Source organism: Vitis riparia, chromosome 15 (assembly GCF_004353265.1).
Source record: "Vitis riparia cultivar Riparia Gloire de Montpellier isolate 1030 chromosome 15, EGFV_Vit.rip_1.0, whole genome shotgun sequence".
Classification (NCBI taxonomy): Eukaryota; Viridiplantae; Streptophyta; class Magnoliopsida; order Vitales; family Vitaceae; genus Vitis; species Vitis riparia.
Window position 1 is genome coordinate 3,554,687 of NC_048445.1, and position 23,239 is coordinate 3,577,925.

The 23,239-nt window shown below is 36.4% G+C and overlaps 3 protein-coding genes across 4 annotated transcripts; 1 reads left to right on the forward strand and 2 right to left on the reverse strand.

Moving 5' to 3' along the window:
- Positions 1-60: 60 nt before the first annotated feature.
- LOC117932432 lies at positions 61-6,154 on the reverse strand. The gene is made up of 2 exons (XM_034853679.1): positions 5,798-6,154; positions 61-1,027 (listed from the first exon to the last, which is right to left on the reverse strand). Exons 1-2 carry the CDS (start codon positions 5,889-5,891, stop codon positions 330-332), a joined length of 792 nt encoding a protein of 263 aa, XP_034709570.1. The 5' UTR covers positions 5,892-6,154; the 3' UTR covers positions 61-329.
- A 1,525-nt stretch (positions 6,155-7,679) lies between these two features.
- On the reverse strand, positions 7,680-16,798 carry LOC117932264 (bifunctional fucokinase/fucose pyrophosphorylase). Of its 2 annotated transcripts, XM_034853417.1 has the most exons (7): positions 16,310-16,798; positions 14,515-14,797; positions 13,112-13,476; positions 11,300-11,426; positions 10,168-11,181; positions 9,164-9,900; positions 7,680-8,327 (listed from the first exon to the last, which is right to left on the reverse strand). In XM_034853417.1, exons 1-7 carry the CDS (start codon positions 16,622-16,624, stop codon positions 7,917-7,919), a joined length of 3,252 nt encoding a protein of 1,083 aa, XP_034709308.1. In that variant the 5' UTR covers positions 16,625-16,798; the 3' UTR covers positions 7,680-7,916. The 2 variants fall into 2 exon arrangements, with proteins under 2 accessions (XP_034709308.1, XP_034709309.1); XM_034853418.1 differs by lacking the exon at positions 16,310-16,798 and having other exon boundaries at positions 13,112-13,490; positions 14,515-14,602.
- Positions 16,799-18,314: 1,516 nt separating this feature from the next.
- On the forward strand, positions 18,315-22,912 carry LOC117932506 (serine/threonine-protein kinase WNK8-like). Its single transcript, XM_034853775.1, has 7 exons — positions 18,315-18,927; positions 20,347-20,384; positions 20,555-20,782; positions 20,874-21,094; positions 21,173-21,330; positions 21,437-21,836; positions 21,960-22,912. Exons 1-7 carry the CDS (start codon positions 18,835-18,837, stop codon positions 22,721-22,723), a joined length of 1,902 nt encoding a protein of 633 aa, XP_034709666.1. The 5' UTR covers positions 18,315-18,834; the 3' UTR covers positions 22,724-22,912.
- Positions 22,913-23,239: the final 327 nt, after the last annotated feature.

Consider the following 23,239-nt stretch of genomic DNA (forward strand, 5'->3'; position numbering starts at 1 on the left):
TTTCACTCATGGTTCAACTGAAAATTACGAGTAACAAACTGAATTTCAGAAGTTATAATATCCTATAACAAGTCAACCAATGCCACAAATTTCATTTAATCCATAATTGAATAGCATAGTAGAATAAGTAACAACTAGAAAGCAGTTTTAGGATATCTCACAAACTTGTACAGAAAACAACCCACAACTTAAAGTTCATTAATAGCTACTGAATTATTGTTGGTATTTGACTAACAATAGCATATATATGGGCTTCATGAGCGCAAGGATAAGATTCACATCACCTGGCAACTTGTTTGTTCGAAGCCTCATTGTTCCCAGCTACTTCCTCATGATCTAACAATCTGTCTATTATTAGAAGCATCATTTTCCTCAGCTACTTCCTCTGTGACATCACCCCAGCCAAGGTTCACAGCCAACTCCTCCACTGCCACCTTGATCACATCAGTTCGAACACCAATATCAGTAGCATACCTGCTCATACAGTACATTCCAGCTGTTACTGTTGCTACACCCACAGGACTTGGCATTAGCAACTTCAAAGGAGAGGAAAGAATTGCAGCCAGTGGAGCACCAATGACAGACGACGCTTGACCACTTCTTCCTACACCTGACTTGTCAACTATCAGAAGACCTGTTTTGCAGTACAGTGCAAAGTCCTCACAGTTATTCTGGAACACATCATAATTGCCAAATCCATTTTGAAGCAGATACATAGCCCGGTGGATGACTGCGTCTGGTGGGTCAGATGTTGCTGTAGTACATGTACCACCTCGTACTTTGGCCAGGAAAACAGATGGTGTAACCCCATATTCAAAAGAGTAAAGTGATCCTTTTCCAAGGAAGCAGTCAAGGCAGGAGAGGACAACCCCACTGTTTGGTTGCCTGAATCCACAATCAGGAAAGGTTGAACAGGTTGATGGGATGCTAGACACTAGATCATATGAGTCTGAAGGGGTCCCATTGTTTGAGTCCCTGTTTCGCTCAGGTGTAAAATGAACCACCTTGCTCCCCCCAACAAAGATGCCTGTACATTTTGATATTCAATGCAGTCCATGATTAAGCATAGCTTGGTCAAAGGTGATGTAGCATAAAAAGGCCAATAAGATTCTTCAGCAGCAGTTCTGCTGCTTTACTCAATTATGTTTTTTTTTTTTCTTTTTTTGTGGGTAAGCGAAAATATTAACAACAGCACCTAGCAACAAAGCACACCAAGGTATATAGGACATATACAAATGACACCAATACACAAAAGGAAGAAGAGAGCAAAAAAACAACACCCTGCTCCTAATGAGATCCCAGCTGACCGACAAAATTAACCATAGATATTGACATCCAAATAGTCCAAAAACACACAAAGAGAAGGCTTCCAAGCCTTCTCACTATTGAAAAGAAATACCACAGTTTTTTTCTTGTGGGGTGGTTACAAAAGGCACACAAAGAACAACACAATAAAAAAGTAGAAGACTGACTGGAGAGTAATATGCAACAGGGCATTTGAATGTAATGGATTATCAATTATGTAAGTTTATACAACATATTTTACACTTTATGTGCTGGAAAGAGCTGTTGATACATCACCAGTTTTAAACAAAAATATACAAGCTCTTTTATTTGCCTTCGCAATTCCATTTAGCGTTAATCCTTCAGAGGGATAATGAATCTCATCATATAACACAAATTTCAATGCAGTGCTCTTTAAAAGACCAAAACATTGGAGTCCAGCCACTAATTTTGTCACAGAGTTGAACCAGGAACGGTGGTGTTTTAGGCTTTTTAGCCTTCCACACTACACTGCTCCAGTTTATGGTTTAGAACCATGAAACAAACACAAAATCCTGGTGTGGGTCAGTAGACTCAGTACAACCATGAAGACAAACACTGCCTTGGTTTTACACACTACAGAGAAGTTGAGAAGCATGTATTTTGCACTCTTTATGAATCTGGTTTAACAAGGTATTGGTTTAGGAATCCAGATTGCTCCAGCTCCATTGCAGCTATTAAAATCATTCCATGGCCACTTTGGAGGGTTTAGCCTGCAAACTTTCATCAATAAATCCACTTATTCATCACTTTATAAATTTAGCCTGCAACCAACAATTAGCAGGATTTATCATAAATACACCCACTTGTTCACCATTGTCGGTGAAACATTTTTTTTTAACAACTGGACAGAAGCTTCAACAGTTTGTCCAACACTGAATAAACAGATCAACAATCGTGATCGTTTCTATATGTAAATGGCACTAAAAGAAGGCAAAGTCAAATATGTGAGAAACACACTGGAATGGAGATATGACTCTAGATACAGCTGATGGAGGAAAAATGCAACGCAACCATTGCGAGGTAGTTGGAAAATAAGACTTCATTAAATTGAAGGTCAAGCTTCTTTGTCAATTGCATTCTTTTTCCTTTCCTTTCTTTGATAGATAAAATTTATTAATATTACTAAGGATCAAAATATAAAAAAAAAATGCAAGAATATTGATAGTTGGATTTTATAGAAATAACGGAAAATATCATATGGAAATCTAAAAATAAAAAATAAAAATTGATGGGACAAAAATTGATTAAAACTCATAGAAATGTTGGGAAAAACTCTAAGAAATGATAAAATAAGCAACAATACACATATTAAAGTTGTTTTATTGAAGACCTATATGATAAGTTTTGTGACATTTGGTGATTATTCTAATATACACTCGTAAGAAATATGAATTTTCACAATGCCCATTCAATACTAATATGAAGTAAATATTTAATTTTATTAAATGTCAACAGTTTATATAAATTACATTTGAATAATTTCCTTTAATACCAAAATGAAGACCAATGCGGTTCCATGAAACTTAAGGATGAAGGAAGGTTATCTTGATGGAGACAATATTAGTACCATGACGTAGAATTTACATAATGGGATGACCAATTAGCCATTAGAAGGTCATTCCATTTGGATGAAAATGGGATGGAAATGAGGTATTGATTCACAAACTTAGACCAAAATAGCATTGAAAGGCCAATTAGATGTTACAAGATGTTTCACACTATTAGATTGCATCCACATTCAAATATGGCCATCAGATGATTAAATAGTCATTGGGAAACGTTTCTGGCTGTTGGATTACATTAAAGATTAATTGTGGCCATTAGATAGGGAGAGAGAGACATTGGCGATTTTTTCAAAAATTTCCAAAAGAATTAACAATAAATCAGCATTATATCGCTATTTTTTTGCACGGACGAATGCCAGTCGTCCAATTGAAGCACACCCCACCGTTTTGCCCATTTTTTCGACAAAAAATAGCTGATTTTTGGTGCTCCTGTCTTTCCGGTCAGTTTTTCATATTGGGGCACACTGATTTTCCAAGACAATATTTAGTCTAAATCAAGGCATTTTGCCTAAAATTGCCAACATTTTAATCCTTGGTTATTACACATGTAAATATGAAAATGTGGCTCACAAAAGCCATGCTGAAAAGGCACTTTGGAGGCATCTCTGACAAAAACTGAGCAAACAGTAAGGAATTTCAGGCTCTATAAGACCAGCCATATGGACTCGTCTAAAATTAATCAAACTAGAGGAGCACCACAAGGTTACCAAATTCACAATATGACTCTTTTAACACAGCTTAAGGCCTAACATATTTTTGTTTTTCTTTCAGCCCATATGCATGCTAGGATCTCAAAAACACAAAAGCTTCTGCATAATCCAACCATTCCTACTCCATCTTCTATGAAAACAACCATTAACTGGAAGATACACAAAGGCAGACATTAACCATGTTACCCCAAATCTGCTAATGGATCTACCCAAAATGGATGGAGCAAATAGATAATGGATGAACAAGTTCCCATACAAAGCCAACATTTGGATCTAACCAATTTAATCACCATAAGACTAAAACAGAATGATATGAGACTTTTTCGGCTTATGATATTGCTCAACACAAGGCTTTGAAATCCAAAAAGTTGTCTAACCAAAAAAGAGAAAGCATACTTGCGAAGGCACCATAATATGAAAACATTTATCAATTGTCAAACACCAGAAGGTAATCAAGCCAGTGAAGGTATGACACGAACACATTGTGTCAATTTTCAGCATCATAAAGCTCCCTAATAGCTCTATTTTTATTTTTTTACTGTTTCTCAGATGGGCTAGTAGGAGAGGGTTCTCAAGCTACACTTCTATCTCTTCTTGTTACCAAAGAGCAGCCACTGTCACTGGTCTAGTTTTTTTTTTTTTTCGATATTTTTCTTTTGTGTGTTTCTTGTATGCTTCATCAATATTTAGGTTCATCTCTCTTGCCATTTTTTCAAGCATAAGAAAAAAAGATTTAGGCAATTCACCCCAGCTTTACAATAAAACTTCCAAGTTCCAATTAAGCTAGCTAATATCTTCCCAACAGCTCTGGATTGATCACAGAAAGCAATTCCCAAATACTTCAAATGAAAGAATGTCAATCGGAATCTAGTATCAGCATGTAGCACATGCCTTGCTAACATGGCAACTGTCCACATGAGATGTTCATATTAAAATAGCAATAAATCCAAGGGCTTACCCCACCAACGAGTAGGTGTGGCTAAGGCACACAATGAAATTCTTGAAGGTAGCAGGACTGCTTGGCTTCATCAAGCCATACCAAAGAGTGTCCAATAACCTATGGTTTGTTTGTCATATTACCCAACCCACTATCATTGGTCATTCATACCTTGCTTGACAAAAGCCAGAGCCAACCTGCAGAGCTCTATTATATTTTGGAGGTAGCATCCTCCAGGTCCCTCAAATGAACAAAACTTACTTCGAAGAAGTATCATGAATTGCTATAGCAATAACTAAGCATCTAAGCTCGATTTTTGCTGCCGAAGAAAGTAGGAAAATACACGAAATCAAAGCTCTGAATCTTGGGTTTTCATATTTGGGAACCATTACAACTAAAATTTTAGCTGAACATACTTAATACAACTATTTGGCCAAATAGAAACCAGTGGCTCTTTCCATCCTGCTGGCAAGAATGGTTGGATTAGCATACTTCTCGGTTGGTTATGCATCACTTATGGAGAATTTCATATATGGAAACCAAACTGAAGATGAGATTCAACATTCTATTTTCTTTCCTTCCCCCAGTTTTCTCAGAAACTGAACTTCACTCAAAAACCCCCTCAAACTTAGTCAGAATTGCCACATTGCAAGAGAATTCCTAGGGCTTTTATTCCCTGGACTACTAAAATGCATACTAGTGGAATCCACATGCATTGACTTGCAAGCAAAGAAAATCAACCCTCCAAACATCCAAAAAAAAAGTCCACTCTAAAATTCCTCATGAATTGTAGAAAAGACATGCAGAAAACCAGAACATTTTGGTGAAATGAACTGCAGCCTCCAAAGGATAATACAATTTGAACAACCACGCATCTCAAATAATAATAATAGTAATAATAAAAAGGAAAACGCCCCCAAAAAAAAGGGAAAAGAAAAAGGCAAAAAAATTGCAGAACCCAGAAGCAAAAGCTAGTTGTCATTTTACATGATTAATTGAAGCAAAAAAAGGAAGGGGAAAACAAACAAATAAGCAAAACCCACAAGCGAAATCACATAGAGAACCCACATTGCAAAATTAAATTGAGGGACATGGGCGCACACACATACACACTCTTACACGGGGAACCCACATTGAATGATTAAATCGAAACCAGAAAGTAAAGGAAAAGCCAGAATGAATCAGGACCCATAAACTAAAACTCCACAAAGAACACACATTGCATAATACTGAAACATATTTCAGAAAATCAGAGATACCATGATGAGAGTAAGTGAAGACAGCTCTCCAAGTGTAGATATGATCCCCTGGTCTGATCTCACTTCTCTCAACCCTGTTTGTGAGCAGACCCATCTCACTTCCTGCCTCTTCCTCTCCCCTCCGCTCACAAAATCAACCCACAAATCAGATTACACACCCATACACAAAATCAACCGACAAATCAGATTACACACCCATAATCACAAGTGATTTGTATAATCGATAAATGGGTGTGGCAGTGGATCATTGGTGGGTGGGAAGAGACCAAAAAGAACCGTTCAACAACCTTTACCAATGCAAAAATATACATATACAGATTTATGTTTTCTTTGTTATTAGTATATTTATTTTTTGAGGACTCGATGATAGATTCTTTGGATGATGATAACAGTGATGATGGCAACGGGTAATAATGATTATGATTCTACATGTTTTCTTACCTTTTTCTTTTTCTTTTCTATTGTTTGACTTTGCAGTGAGGTTCTCTCACTATTCCTCCTTCGCAAGGAAGGTACCAAACGTTAAAGACCAAGTCAATTTAGGATATGGTAAGAGTGTTATTTGACAAATCATTTTATATAAAAATTATATAATTTAAAAATGTATAAGCTTTTAATTAATTTGAATTAAATATAATTTTCTTTAATTTAATTTTTAAAAATTTTATTTAATACGTGGGAAAGGGGTGAATTTGATGAAGAAGCTAATAACCATCGCTATAGTTGACCATTGACTTCTTGAAAAGGATTTGGAAAATGGAGATTATGACAGGTGTCGATCACCTGTATCAATTTCAATGCTCCACATGTTGATCACAGCATCACGTACACTCATCCACACAGGAACCTCTCCCCACATGGTTCGCAAAACGGTGCGTTTCAATCGTCAAGAGGTGAAAACGGAGAATCCAACAATATTCTCCTTCTAGTTCTTCATGAGAAATGAAGCAAAGCCCTTTCACTTACCATCTGTTTGGTAAGTGAGAAAATTTAGGAAAAGGAAGGAGATATAGCAGCAGCATTGTATGGGTAGTTGATCCCACCATTTGTTGATGTTGCATTTGTGATGTCTCATATCGGATAGGGGAGAATGTTCCTGACGCTATATATGTAGAGGTTCATCTTAACCAAATATACGCGTTTTAAAGTCGTGAGGATCCCCTTGGGCCCAAAGGTTGGGTGCGCGTTGTTACAAATGGTATTAGAGTCGATCCTTGACCCCGGTGTGGGGGTTTGTTTGGCTCTGTAAAGAGTGTTTATCTGTTTAACCCTGCAATCTCATGGGACCTAATGAGGATGTTGTGTCTATATATGAGGTGTTTGTGATGTCCCACATCGGATAGGAGATAATATTTCTAGCGCTGTATTTGTGATGTCTCTCATTGGATAGAGGAGAATATTCCTGGCGCTACCTCTTAACCAAATAGATGCGTTTTAAAGCCGTGAGGACTCCCTTGAACCCAAAGCGAATAATATCTACATGATTGGGTGCAGGTCGTTACAGCATTACTAGTTCTATTCCCAACACGGGAATAGAAATGGAGAAATCTAATGCATTAAGACGGGGAAACTAAGACCTGTTCGTCAACCTCGATTTTGAGCTGTTTTCAAAAACAAAATTCTATTTGACAATTTATATATATAACATTTTCCCCAGATGGCTGAAAGACCAGCAAAACAGAAACCTCACAACTCCAGCTGCCATGGCATCTGCAACCATTTCACCATTGAAGCCCACCTCAATTTGGCAGTTACCCACCTTACCAAACACTGATCCCTACAGAAGACCAAAACTACATTTTGGAGAAGCAAATTACCTTATGCATTACTTCGGGCGCAATCTCAATGAAAAAACTGACGTCTTAATAAGAAGAACATTCAATTTGCACCAGGAAGAATATAGCAGCTCTACTGCTAAACTTTTATTATAACTTAAATCATACAATTACAAGCAGTTTGGCAAAGAATAGGAATCATAAAACATGCCACTTCCCGTCCATGTTTACAGAATTTACCCAGGTGATGGTAGGAATCAAGAATATGCATCTTAAGCAGTAGTTATAGATAGTGAAGAACACGTGTAATAGAATAAGATACATTCTGATACAAACTAAGATTCTCAAAAGAGGGCCCAATTGTAAATTTTCACTTCAAATTCTGAACCGTATTCTTCTAAATGTGGATCCTTTTGTAGCAAATCCCTCAGTTTCTTGGCAAAGTCGGCATCCTTGGCCAGTAACAATGCAAAGCCTCCACCACCAGCACCCACAAGCTTATACCCGCAGCAGAAGGGGTCAGCCAGCTCAAAGAGCCTATCGACAAATGTATTGCTGCAGTAAGGGTCAAGTTCCTGATGTAACCTCCAAGCCTCCAACATAATCTCCCCTAGTTCATCTAGGTCACAGTTCATTAAAGCTTCCCTCCCCATCCTTGCCAGTTCAGCAAGGCGCTTGATACTGGAAATGAGAAGGTTGTCCCGTCGCAGATATCGAGTGACCACCTTTTCTAGGACTCGGCGTGCAGGTCGAACCTGCACAACAATTGCAGTCTATAATCTAGGTGAAATCTTAAGAGTTTCAGAGATAATATCCAGCATAGTAGATGTTAATTCACAGAGCATCATATGTGATGAGGCTAGACATGAAAACCAATACAAGCAGTAATCATTGCCAGAACAAACAAGTGGCATCTTCCACAGTTCCACTGATCTTATACTTATCTCTGATCATACAAATTAGCTAAGCCTTAGTTGGACTTCTTGAATAAACAGGAATTCCTTATTTGGAGATCCATGGCAAGTCTAATGTCAGATGTAAGGTTCTGAAATGAACTGGCTTAAAGACCATTTAGGGTCCAATCCAATAACTAGCCATGATGTGAGAAATAACCTAAAAGGTCCCTGGCCAATGGATGCATGACCCTCAAGATTTTGAATGTCATCAATAGATGACATATGCAAGTTACAATGTGGGGCAAGAAGGACTTTTGCAAGCCACAGTGTATAGATATTGGCCTCAGAAACTAAACAAAAATGGGGTCGACATAGAAAAAAAAAGACTTGAGTAGGATTTCCAGGACCATATTTATAACTCATGTGGCCCTCACATTGAGGGGAAAAAGCATTGCCTTTGCTTTCCATATCCTAATTACAATGTAAGATGAGAAGTGAGAACATATTTTAACTTCCGACTTCTATAAAATTGTTAACCAGAATTTTACACAATATGTTGTTGCTGAAACAAGCTTCTCAAATATCACTTTCTCCTATCAGATATGTCTCAGACAAAGCTCACTTAGACCAACAACTGTCATCAAACGCACTTAAACTGCATTTCTGAAACATAAACAGAAGACAAAAATACTTACTTGGCCAGTAAACACCACAAGCAGTCGTTGCTGCAAATCAGAAATCAACTGAGGAGAAGCCATCAGGGGAATGACTTGAAGCTTCAATGGTACTCCAGGAAAACTTTCAGTAAATTTAATCCCAGGGTATAGACCTCCAATTTGATCTTGCCAGCCTCCTCCAGTGCCCATGAGCTGCTCTAATACCAGAACAAGTCTGGCAACAATTTCATTACTGTCATCTCTATTAGTTATTTTGAGAAGCCCTTTCACAACAGCTGCTGCTAGGATGCTAGAAGTCCCCAAGCCAGTACCACGGGGAACACCAGTCCATGTATGGATTTGCAAGCCCATTGATAAAAGGAACTTGTCACGAGTAACACCAGTCACAAGCAGAGCAGATTTGACAAGCCGAAATGGATCATTGCTATTGAATGGAGTAGCAATAGAGGTAGGATCTTCAATATATACCTTGTTTATAGTATCATCATCATTAATTTCTATTCCAGTTTGTTCTGTAGTCGTTATAGAGGTGCCAACAGGAGCACAATCATCTAACTTTATCGACATATTCAGAACACAACCAGCACGTTCTAAGCTCCATGGCGGGGTATCACTCCAACCCCCAACAAAATCTACACGCACTGGTAGTTCAATCCTTATGTCACGGTGCCGGAAGGATTGGTCCACACAGCCATCAAAGGCACTGCTCTGATATGCTGAAGCTGATGTGCTATTGGAAGACTCCAAGACACGCTCTGAGGCACAAAAACAAATGTTTGTGAAACTGAAGTTCCTTGAGTAAACAAAGAAGATTAATATCAACAACAAATTAGTACAATTTAAATTAAACAAGTATATCAATGGAAAAAACAATGAGATACAGCAGAGAAACAAAATATAATATAAGTAAATCAACTAATCATCTAATGATGCACTAAAGTACCCTAGCATTTTTTGGTTGTTCTTTCACTATTTTTAGTATTTTCATTGATTTTAATCCCGCGGAAAAGGAAAATCTTTACCTCTAAAACCATATCTTACTGCTGCAGCAGTTTCATCAGCAACTGCAGCCCAAACTTTGTGCTCCAACTCGCATGCCATCTTCTCTTCTCTGCAGGCTTGCAGAAGGTCAACTTGCACCTGGTATGCCCTGCTTTTGGGAAGAATCTTAGAGTTTTGTCCCTGCAGGTTCGAACATAGGTCTAGTAAGTCTTTACATATTTTGACTCCTGAAACATCTTTTTGCAAAATTTCTTCACACAATTGTGATAAGTTGCGACCAAGCAAGCCATAATTAATGCAGGCTTTGGCAATTCCAGCTGCCAAATCTGCTTGATGATTGCTGGAGCCAATACACATGTGTGGAAAGTCAATGGATCTATGCAACTCCTCCAAACTGACACGTTGTGAACTTTTCCACAAAGGAAGTAAGGATTTGGTTTTTAGGTCATTCAATCCCATCAGCCATGCCGCCAAACTAAGCATCTCAAAATATGAAAGAATGGGGAATATTTTTGCATTCCACAAGCACTTCTCATGAGTACTTCTTGTGCTCCACAAATCACCTTCTTGAATTCCTAAATCATGCAAGACCTTATCCCAGGGTTTCCCACAAAAAGTCCCATTCCTTGAAAGTGAATCTTTTGGGTTGTCATGGAGACCACAATACACGATGACTCTTCCAGTGCATCCTACTAAAGGCACCTCCCAAAGACAATGACGATCTGGAAGTATGAACCCAAATCCGTTATCCCCTATCCCATTACTGTCTCCTGGGACATTAACACCGACAACAATAGACTGGGAACCAATCTGTATACCGCCAGAAATGGATGAATCATATACAATAGAATCATCCCCAATTGAGACACTAGGTGCAATTTTGCTTGAAATAACAATGGCAGATGCTGCAATGTCAGATACAGTGGTTGCTGGAACAGAACACAGGTGTCTTCGACCTACAAGCCCTGAGTCTGCCCCACTTAGGTGATCAAGCACTTCACTTGAGGTTCCAAAATGTAAGAACAACAAATCATCTGCATGCACATGTTCATGGATTATATCAATTACAGCTGGTCAAAACAAAGCAGCACTACTAATCAAGCAAAATAGTTAATTAGCAAACACAAACAACAATGATAAAATTCCACATACAAGCACAATAGCTGTACATCTTTTGCTTTCCCAATCTGTTGATCAATTCTTCTCCCAAAGGACGTAGTCGCAACCATTCATGTCTTGCAAGCACCCAAGCTGCTACCAGATCTTCATATAAACTCATCTGCACAGGTAATGACAAATTGATCCTAAAATTTAACAATTTCAACATCAAATAAGTTCCCTAGAATATCTGGCACCAAAAATGCATAGAGAACTGAAAACCCTACATAATATTGTCTTCCTTTTATTTCTTGTTTTACTATCATAGCTTTTATTTTCTTTTACCTTAATGAAAAGATGTCTATAATCAAAATGTTCAATTATAACCATAGCTTCAACAACATATATATATGCAATGTTGTTCTAATAAAACTGCAAGTAGAAAAGATGAATAGTGAAATTAATGACAAAAAAATACTCAAAAATAAATGTTCATGTCATGTTGGATTTAGCATCCATAAAGAGGGGTGGATTGAACAGCAATTCCAAGAGAATTAGAGTAGGCCAGATCACATGAAGAAGTGAGAAAATACGTATAAGTTAAAATTATAAACTTTTATAAAAAGGTAAGAAGGCTACAATTGCTTCATGTCACAGATGTCGAAAAATGTGTCCATAAAACACATGACTTAAATGAAGGCAATAAGATGGATGAAGAGCCAAACAAATAAAAGAATAAGAATAAATGCACTTACAAGGTATTAGTGATGAACTATATAACAGAATGTTGGTTAAGATGGTTGGATCTTGTGCAATGAAAATCAATGTGCCTAGACAACAGGAGCAATTTGGTTAAAGGTACTTAAGGAAAGAAAGAAAGTACCGTAAAAAAACAGCATACTCAAGGACCATATGACGTCTTACTGTTTTTTTTTAATATGTCTAGATAGATAGCCCAAAAAAGTCAAAAAACAACAAATCAGTAAATCCCGTATCGGGGTTTGGCTACCTGAATCATTGTCTACCATTTATAGACAATCTAGAGCCATGCCAAGATAGACTTAATTAGCAGAAAGGGAATTTTAGCTGGCCATATGAAGACTTTGTTAGGATGAGTTGTACACAAGAAGGAAAATGTTCACAAACTGCAAAAAAACAATATGGAAAATATTGTACTATCTTTGACCTCTGCAGTTTCATGGCAGAAAACTCAAGACCATACCAATCACAGAAAAAAAAAAAAAAAAAAGGAAAAAACACAGTTGCAGATTTTCCATTTGATGAAGAGGTTACCAAACTCTTTGAAAGAGGTGTGCAGAAGCAAGTAAACATATGAAAGCACTTGTTAGAATCTTTTGATGGGCCACTTTGGCTGCAGTAGCTACATTTTTTTTTACTTCTTGCCAGGTACTGTTTCTGTACTTTGCCCTTAAAGGATATTCATCCTTCCTTTAAATAAGAAGGAAGAATCTAACAAAAAGCATACCCACAGGAATCCATTAGGTGCAGAGAAATCATGAAAACTTTTAGAAATTGAATTATTAAAAAATAAAAATAAAAAGAATGCACATAACAGTACTCTGTATCTGTTGCCTATCAAAAAAAAAAAAGAACGGTACTCTGCATCTGTTGCTTTACATTATATAGTGAAACTAGACAGACGAAGCTCAGTAGTTGGAAGTCAGAACAGCATGCTAAGAATATAGAAGTTTCTGGCTTACTTTTAGTGCAATTGCATTACATGTCAGAACAAAAGTATACATACTGCAAGCACTAGAAATTGGCCCTAGATACAGATGATGCAGGTGCAAATATGTGAAACTGATCACAGACTAAAACATTGACTACTGAAAACAGTTTACATACCTCTTTTTTGCTCTTTAGAAGGTCTGCAATCATAGGTTGGCTGGAACATGCAAGCCTAACAAGCTCCACCCATGCTTTACCTCTAACAGCTATTATTCCTGTGTCAAGCAACGTTCTTCCATCATCTAGAATGGCCTGGTTCTTAACAAGCTCCTCCATGGTAGGTTTCTGTAGAAGATTCTCAACTAAACTGACATAAGAAGTTTTATTCAGAATCCCAGTTTTAGATGCCACAATTACACCATGGTTAGAAGCAATATCAAGGGTTATAGGAACAGTGATGATGCAGGATGTGTCCTCTGGAAGAACCATAGTTGAAGCATCAAAACATGGAAGAACATCCCCAGTCATAATGAATATCCCACCTGAAAAGGTTATTCTGTATGAAGTTAAATGAGATTGAATCAGCAATAATAAACCACAATCCTAGCGTCTAACTCATCAAAAAGAAAATAATTACACTAAACCTTGCAAAAATGAATTAATCATCATTGTAAAATGAGATTTTAAAACCATGAAAAAAAAAACTTCCAAGATATAGAAGCTAAAAGTTATATTTTCATTCATACTGGGTTTTGGTGGTGCGATGTATGGATTAGTATTAGCTCCACTCAAAAAAATCTGGATGGTAGCTTAATGTGACAGTATAGATCTTAATTAAAGAGAGAACTCAACAATTATATTGCACCAAGAAAACCAGTCAAAAGAATATAACACACACACACACACACACGTATAGAGATAGATAGAAAAATAGATAGATATGTAAATATGGCTAGAAGAAGAAGAAGAAGAAGAAGAAGAATACAGCCAAGAACTCATACAAATAGTTGAAGCTAGAAACATGACACAAACAAAGGCACTTAGTGCCTGTCAGTAGATAAATTGTCACAGTACTGGTAAAAATGTATACGCACATGCAGGTGCACTGGGACAATTGTCACAAATATGAGAAATGTGCATTCATGAATGAATACAGCCAAACTCATACAAACAGTTGAAGCTAGAAACATGACAAAAACAAAAGCACTTAGTGCCTGTCAGTAGATAAATTGTCACACTACTGGTAAAAATGTATACACACATGCAGGTGCACTGGGACAATTGTCACCAATATGAGAAATGCACAATCATAAATGAGTCCCAGTAAAGGTTGTCAAATCTGCATATAATTGTCTGAAAAATGAAGCAGGACATTGAAATGATTAAAGAAGAATTTGAATGCAATCCATAGTTATGAACTCCATTTGGCAAACAGATGGGCACAATTGAGAAATAAATACTTGCAAAGTTTTACATATAGGAAGATTAATCCTGATCCAGTGTTTTTCTTTGTTAATAATAGGTCAAATTATTTGTGTAGTATGGTCATGTTCCATTCAAATATAATGGAGGACGGGTACCTTCATTTTTAAAAGCTTGTCTTGCACAACAAGAAATTGCAAGTATATGGTCAAAAAGCAGTGGAACTGGCCCATCAGGATCATCTGCTGCCAAATATGGAAGTGGCAGGAAAACTTTCCCCATAGGGTTCGCCCATGGGACCCTTTTAGAGTCACCTCCAGCATGAAGCAATAGTATATGCCTTTTAGCCATGAAGCTAACCATTGGCAAGAAAGAAACCTCACTGTTGGACCTTTCATGAGGCACCGAAGACTCAGAACTGCCAGTGTCCATATTTTCTACCTGTTGACCATAACATCTCATCAAAACCAGCAATGTATGCTAAATGAAAAATTCAAGATATGTACCAGGATTAAAATTTATCTAGCATGTCAGCAACTGAATGAGTTAACCAGCAGCATACTAGATTCTAAAATTATGTCACCAAAAAAAAAAAAAAAAAAGAGAGTAAGACCAAGTATCTTAGGAGAGGAAATGCAAGGTAATATGTAATAGGATTAAATTTATATTGCACAAGGGCAAAAACTGAACTATGCAGAGAGGTGCAGGAACCACCGCTAAGTAGTCCCACAAAGAGAGTGAATACCAAACAAAAACAAATAACGTTGACATTATAATGTTTTGGATAATCTGAGCTGGCATTCAGATTCTTTTTCACCAAGACATGTGTATCTTTTGTTTACTATTAGTAATCAGGTGCTTGGTAGAGATGAATGAGGCCCAGGTCGAGCCTGATGTGAACTGCGCTTTGGCTACCCTAATAGTTGTGAGGTACTTGATTAACATGCCCTTGGCCAATGTTAGCCAAGAGGCAAGCACTACCTTTTCCCACTGATCACCTTAAACTACCCCTTGCTTTTTTTGGAGAGAATCAACCAAAAAATGAAAATACTTTCCACCCAAATATAAAGCCACCCACATGTCACTTTCCATGATCAGATGAAAGGAGCTTGTTAGATTCTTCAACATGGTTCCATTTAAAGCTTCATATCACAACTTACTGCAAATTCCAGTTCACTATAACTTCACAGTAAAGAAAAAGGTGTTAAGAATAATATTCTAGTGATTGTTCATAAATTCTTCAATTTCTGAAATCTTGAAAACGCCCTTTTTATGCCAAGAGAAAAAAAACCTTTTTTTCCACACAAATCTCCCCCCCCCCCCCCCCCCCCCATAACCATGTACAATGTAGTCAAATCCTTCATCAAGAGCATCTGACCTCGAATCGATAATTACAGAACAACAACAACAACAACAGCAATAATTTAAAACATAAAATTCAAAGTGCTACTTTCTTTTAGTTTTCTCCACTTTCTCTGCAACCAAACAAACAATAACTAGGATAACAATTAATTTTGAAATAACTTAGCCCAGTGTCTCCAAGTGCCTGCATTAGGTGAAATTTCATTTTCTGAAACGTTAAAATTCAAAACTTCATCCCTTTCTCAGCAACCAAGCAATCATTACAACAATAATCCGAATATGAAAAGTCTGTGGACCGTCTCCCCACATTCGGTGAATCTTCATTCTACCAATATAAACCCAAAATTCAACACTTCATCTTTTTCTCTTTCTTTCTACGTATACCCACATTAAGCAAATTACTTCATTTTCCTCAAAAAGCGAGAGCAACAAAAATCATTCTCCCTCCTTTTAATATCATTCCATTTCCAAAAAAGAAAGAAACAACATAAACATAAAATTCGAAACTCCACTTCCTTTTCCCTTCCCTCCATTTTCCCAGCGACCAAACACACAGCATTCGTAATAACAAAAATCCAACAACTGAAGTACCTGTGGACCCAGCGCTTCCAAGTGGCGAGCAAGGGCGTAAATGGCATTGAGAGTAGCGCCGCCGGACCCGATCCGATTTCCATCCGGGTCGGGCACGACCAGCGTTACTGTGGAACTCGCAATCCGACCCAGACGCTTTGCCCGCTTCAGCTGCCACTCGTAGAGCTCCGCCTGCTCCGGGCTCGCCGCCGTCAACACTATGGCGTCCCATGTCGGAACCCTTGATGGATGCCTCACCGACAGCCTCAACCGGTACCATGATTTCCTCAAAATTCCGGTCAAATCGACCTTCGCTCTGCTTCTTCTGGATTCCATCGCGCTTCACAAACGAGTGTGACAGACTGATAAACAAGGCGAAGCGTCGGCCGTTGATTTTAATGACGCAGTTGTGATGTGCGGCTATGATCCGCTGTAATCGTAGTACAGTGGGGTCGCGTGCATGATTGAGTTCCTCTACGACTTGACCACCATTCTGACAGCCCCTCTACACCCCTTTCTGCATCCGAATGGAACTTGAGGGCGAAAAAAAAAAAAAATCAATTAATTAAAAAAATATATGTATTAATTATTTTTTATTATCTTCTATCCAAACCTTCCTCGTCCAAATATTTAATGTCTGATCCAAATAACTTTTAATTTCGGTAAGGGTAGAACTTATGAGCTTTTGTGTAAAATAAGGTATTTTTATTAAAAATAAAATAAAAATAATAATTTTAATATTTTAAAACCCACGCCGGGTTTGGGCCGAAGATAGGAAGTAAATTATATAATTAGGACGGAAATGGGAATAAAATAGGATATCTTATCCAAAATCCGTCCTAGTATCATTCTTATTTATATATTATATTTGAAAAAAAAGTTATAAAAAATAAATTATGTCTCACCATTCTAATACTTGTGATGTTTTTTAAATATTTATTTTAATATCAAATTTATTATTAATTTATTCATTTTAATAATAATATGATTTGTATGAATATGAAAGAGAGAATTATGTTTTAGAGATAGATGAGTTCTCAAATTAACAAAAAGTCCATATAACTCTTCAAATTGAGTTGAAGGATATGAAATAGTAACGGACAAATATACCCTTTAAGAATATATATAAAATATTTTATAAAATTAAGTTAAATAATTTTTTTTTCAATAATTTTTTTTTTCAAAAATACTAAATTAAATAAAAGTGGTTTTCAAAAATATTAAATTAAAATTTTTTTTCAAAAATATTAAATTAAATAAAACTATTTTAAAAAAATATTAAAATAAAGAATTTTTTTAAATATTAAATTAAATAAATTTATTTTTAAAAAATATTAAATTAAATTAAAATATTTTAAAAAAATATTAAATTACATAAAAGTATTTTTTAAAAAATATTAAATTAAATCAAAAATATTTTTTAAAAATATTAAATTAAATAAAAGTATTTTTCAAAAATATTAATTTTTTTCTCAAAATCAACAAAGGGCATTTTTGAAAATACTGAAGGATAATATCCTTAAATTCAATTTTTATACTTTCATTGAGTCTTGGACTCAATTTGAAGAGTTACACGGACTTTTTGTTAATCTGGGGACCCATCTACCCCCTAAAACATAATTCTCCCAATATGAAAAAGATAAAATTAATTTTGTTTTTTTTAAGTACATTAAATTTAATAATTAAGGGGAATTAAATTCTAGGTAGGGACATGTCTTAAGAATCATATAGGTAGACCCATGTGTAACATGGTTTGTAGTTTGGTTCAAAAGAAATGACATTTCTCCACTATATGATAGATGGATGAGAGTGATAAAAATGGCAAATTTTGGAGTAATTATTGGTAAAAGGATAAGCGTTAATGAAATTCGAAAAATGGTAAGTAAAAAATAAATTAAAATTTAAAATCGGGAATTTTTAGAACAAAGGGGTGTGTTTGGTAGGCCACAAAAACGTGTGTCCAAACACCCCCTAAAAAGAAAGAAACGGCGCAGCATTAGACTTGCGGTGGCGCGGGGTTGGTTAGCGCGAGAGATGAAAACGACGTCGTCTCTTCTGGTGCAACAAGGCAAGCCTGTATTGAATTCAACCGCACAGGTGTTCGTTCAAGCTTGCTCTTCCGCACCCACCCCTCATCCACTCTCCGCAATGATTTCCATTTGATTTCTCCATTTCCGAGTCTTTTCCATTTTTCTTGTGGAAAAAAAAATAAAAAAAATAAAAAGAAAAAAGGGGGGGAAAATGGGATTTGGGAATTGAGTTGAAAAGCGGTTTGTGTGGCATGGAAAGTGGGATTATGAATTGGAATCCCAATTTCGTCGAATGCCGATTCCGGTTGCGGTCGGCGTTCGATCCCTTCTCCATAGCTTCCGAGGCATTTTCCGAGCACAACTGTTTTGATGCGATTCTTACTCGAATTCCAATGCCATTGGAAATCAATCATTAACCTCATTGATTGATTCCTCTGCAAAAATACTAACACTAACAATACTAATAATACCCTCTTTTTCCCTATCTTCCTGGTAGCTGTTTGATTCCGGAATATAATGAATTTTAGGCATGGTTTGGTAATGCAAGGGGCTGAGGACGAGAACGAGGCCGACTATGTCGAGAAAGATCCCACTGGTCGATATGTTCGGGTATGTAGTGCTTTATTTTCTTTAACTAGAGTTGAATTAGGTTGGTTTGTAGCTTGAATTGTGGTATTTGTTCAGTTGTGGGTTTGAGTATTTGCGTTTTTTATTGATGGGTATCTTTTAATTTTGGTGCAAATGTGAAAAGTTTTAGCTAACGGTTCAATTGCATAATTTATGTAGATATTGCATGAATTTTGTTAATTTGGAATTTGAATTTCAGTATTATAGAAGCTATAAACTGAGTTTTTGATGATAGGCGCCTTGGCTAATGACTCAACCACATAATTCATCTAGCTGTAGCATCTTCAAACCTAAATTTTTTAGTATTATTCGAGTCATGATTTGGGTATGGTGGGTTTTTTTATTGGTGATTACTTTGTTATTTTGGCGCAAATGGGGAAAAAAAAGGCTAATGATTCAATCTGAAATTCATGTAGATATAGAATTGAATTTTGTTAATTTGAAATTGAATTTCACTATTATGTAACTTACAATTTGAGTTTGGGTTTGATGAGTACCTCAGCTAATGACCCAACCATATTATTCATGTAGCTATAGGATTCATTGGGTTGTTTGTAACTTGAACATTGATATTATTCGGGTCATGATTTGAATATGATAAGCTTTTGACTAATGAATACCTTACAATTTTGGTGCAAGTGTGAAAAAATTAGCTAAAGATTTGGTCACCTAATTCATGTAGATATAGAGCTGAATTTAGTGGGTATGAAACTTTAATTTTAGTCTTGTATGAGCTGTAATTTGGATTTTGATGGTGGGTGCCTTGGCTAATGAGTCAACCACATAACTCATGCAGCTATAGCATTGAATTTGGTTGGGTTTGTAACTTGAATTTTGAGAACATATTTTAATTTTTTTTCAATTGTTTTCATTTGTTCTCTGAGGGGTGTTTCAGAAAATAATCATACAAATATGGAGAATGATTGAAAATATAGCACTATAAATATAATTTATTTTTAAAAATATTTAAAAACATATTTCAAGTTCCTAACCAAATTTTTGTTCTATAAAACATTATAGAACAGTTTTTTTAAAACTATTTTTTCAGAACTATTTTTTAAAGCACTTACCAAACAGAACTTAAGTTTTTTATTGATATGTACTTCAAAATCTTGGTGCAAATGTGAACAAATTTAGATAATGACTCGACCATATAGTTTTTGTAACTACAGATGATGTTTTGCTTTGATTTCTCAATAATGTGCTGCATATGTCTACTCTTTGTGATTGATCATCAAGTTTTTTCTGTAGATGATGGTTTTTGAATTGAAGTTGCAACCTCATTATTTTGATGCTAACATTAATATGTTGTGCTATTGGCTCAAGTATATCTGTATATGCATTGATATTGAATGCAAGAATTGGATTTTGACTGTCCATGTTTGATATTTTTTGTAACAGTTCAAAGAAATATTGGGCAAGGGCGCATTCAAGACTGTGTATGGTTTTGAGACTTTGATCTTGCTAGCGTTTTCATTTCCTCTAATATTTGAAAGAACAAAAAGATTGTTTTTTTTTTTTTTCCTTCTTTGTAAATTTATATTTCTGGGGGAAAATGTTTTGGATTTGAAGAATTGTTTTGCTTGGATTCCTTATGTTGTGTTTGTAGCTATAAGGCATTTGACGAAGTTGATGGAATAGAAATCGCTTGGAACCAAGTAAAGATTGACGATGTCTTGCGGTCACCAGAAGATTTGGAAAAATTATATTCTGAAGTTCATCTCCTGAAATCATTAAAACATGAAAATATTATCAAATTCTATAATTCCTGGGTGGATGATAAGAAGAAGACTGTTAACATGATTACTGAGCTCTTCACGTCTGGGAGTCTGAGGCAGTGAGTTCATTTGATTGTTTCTTGTTCTTCCTAAATTTTGTTTGACCATGTTCAGTACACTTGAAATAATTAGGTGTTTTTGGGCTATCAGATATCGAAAGAAGCACAAAAATGTTGATATGAAAGCTATAAAGAATTGGGCAAGGCAGGTTCTTCGAGGTTTGGTGTATCTTCACAGTCACAACCCACCAATCATTCATAGAGACTTAAAATGTGACAATATATTTGTCAATGGAAATCATGGGGAAGTTAAAATTGGAGACCTCGGACTGGCAATTGTTATGCAGCAGCCTACTGCTCGAAGTGTTATTGGTAAGTTTATCTTCAATTTCCTTAATTTGATCAAATTGATTTAAGCAGGAGCACTGACTTTTTCTTATCTTCACATAGGGACTCCCGAGTTCATGGCTCCAGAGCTTTATGAAGAAGAATATAACGAACTTGTCGACATATATTCTTTTGGGATGTGCATGTTGGAGATGGTTACTTTTGAGTATCCATATAATGAATGCAAAAATCCAGCTCAAATCTATAAGAAGGTTACCTCTGTAAGTTTATGAGTATTCTTCTAAACAATGTTTAATTCAGATAATGTAAGTTCAAAATTTTTTTGCATTATCATCTTTATTCACCTCCTGAGGTATTCCATTTCAGGGCATCAAACCTGCTTCTCTTTGTAAGGTGACGGATCTCCAAATTAAGGAGTTCATTGTGAAATGTCTGGCTCCAGCATCTGAAAGATTACCTGCAAAGGAGCTTCTCAAAGATCCATTCTTTCAATCTGAGAATCCAAAGGAGCCGATCCGTGTCCCTTTGCAGTTACCTTCCCAAAGTCCCAAATCAATAATTCTATCCAAATCTGGGCCTTTCTCCATGGACATAGATCCTGACCATCCACAACTTTCTTCAAGCACAAGTACAGAAAACAATGGAAGTCCAGATTTTCCAGTCTTGGAATTTCAGAGGATGTACAAAAGCAGTGAATTTAGATTGAGGGCAAAGAAAATTAATGATAACTCAATATCATTAACTTTGCGTACTGTTGACTCGTTTGGTAAGTGAATATGCACTTTGAATTTCGGCATTTTACCTGGTTGTATAAGTGATGTGCTTTGAATATTGGTATTTTACCTGGTTGTATAATGTGTTAACTCAGGCTTGATTTTCTTATTTGCAGGTCCAGTGAAGAATATTCATTTTCCCTTTTCACTTGATACTGACACTGTACACTCTGTAGTGGGTGAGATGGTTGAACAACTGGAGTTAGCAGAACATGAGGTGGCCTTCATAGCTGATTTTATTGATTACGTGATAATGAGACTTCTGCCCGGTTGGAAGCCTCCACGTGATGATCCCTTAGGTGGAGCAAGGAGTCCAAATGCAGAGCCTCCAGTACTTGGAAATGGTAACAACCATGATTGTACTATTTCCCATGGTGATTGTAATTCTTCTCCAAATTTGGCTAATGCAGAAGATCAGGATTCATTGGCATCTGCTGGTTTGGTGACCCTGACTGTAGATGCTTCCAAAAAAAATGATAAAACGGTGGGATTTGGAGATTACAATATTGGTGGCAACTATAAAGGTTCAAATGGTGGGCATGCCTCTGAACAGGAGTCTAGGGATCCATACCATGAAGACTACAAATTGCAAAGAAATGATAGAAGTATTGAGGAGTTTACCCCAATGAACAAATTCCAGAAGAGCACAGTATTGTCTTTCGATGATTTAAGTGGACTTTCTAATGTTAGGAGCTTGACTTGTAGTTGCTCATCTCTGTCTGTAGCCGACATAGATCAGGATCCTGGGCTAAAGCAGGAGCTTGATGCTATTGACTTGCAGTATCAGCATTGGTTTCAAGAGCTTTCTAGGATGAGAGTAGAGGCATTAGAGGCCACTAAGAAGAGATGGATGACAAAGAAGAAGCTGGCTGTTCAATGAAGGGGATGGAGTAATACAAATTTTTTTCTGCCTTGCAATTAAGTTGTCTCACTGCATACAATGTTCATTGGAGTTTTTATTCATACGCACATGCTTGGAGAGCCAATTTTCTGTTAGTCTCGCTTGAGTGTATATATGATTTCCGGGATTCAACTAAATCTATTGGATGACTATCTATGTTTGTACTCTTGTCTCATTCTTTATTCAATTGCTTTGCATTTCATGCTTACTGCATTCTAGCTATTACAACATAACAGTGGTTCAAAAACTAGTCTTGGTTAAATGAACGATCCCATGCAGGAAAAATGAAGAGGGAGCTTGGTATTAGAGATTTTTCTATCCTCTATAAGACTCTTCTTGACAAGTAGAATTAGAGATATGCTGTTTCAGAGAATGAGTCCCTTTGAAAGCGGGTTATTGTTAGGAAGTTTGGAGAAAGATAAGGTGAGGTGGTGTATGGTATTTTTCAGTAAAGTAGGAATGGCTTTACTGAAAACTCGAAGTTCTTTCAGAATA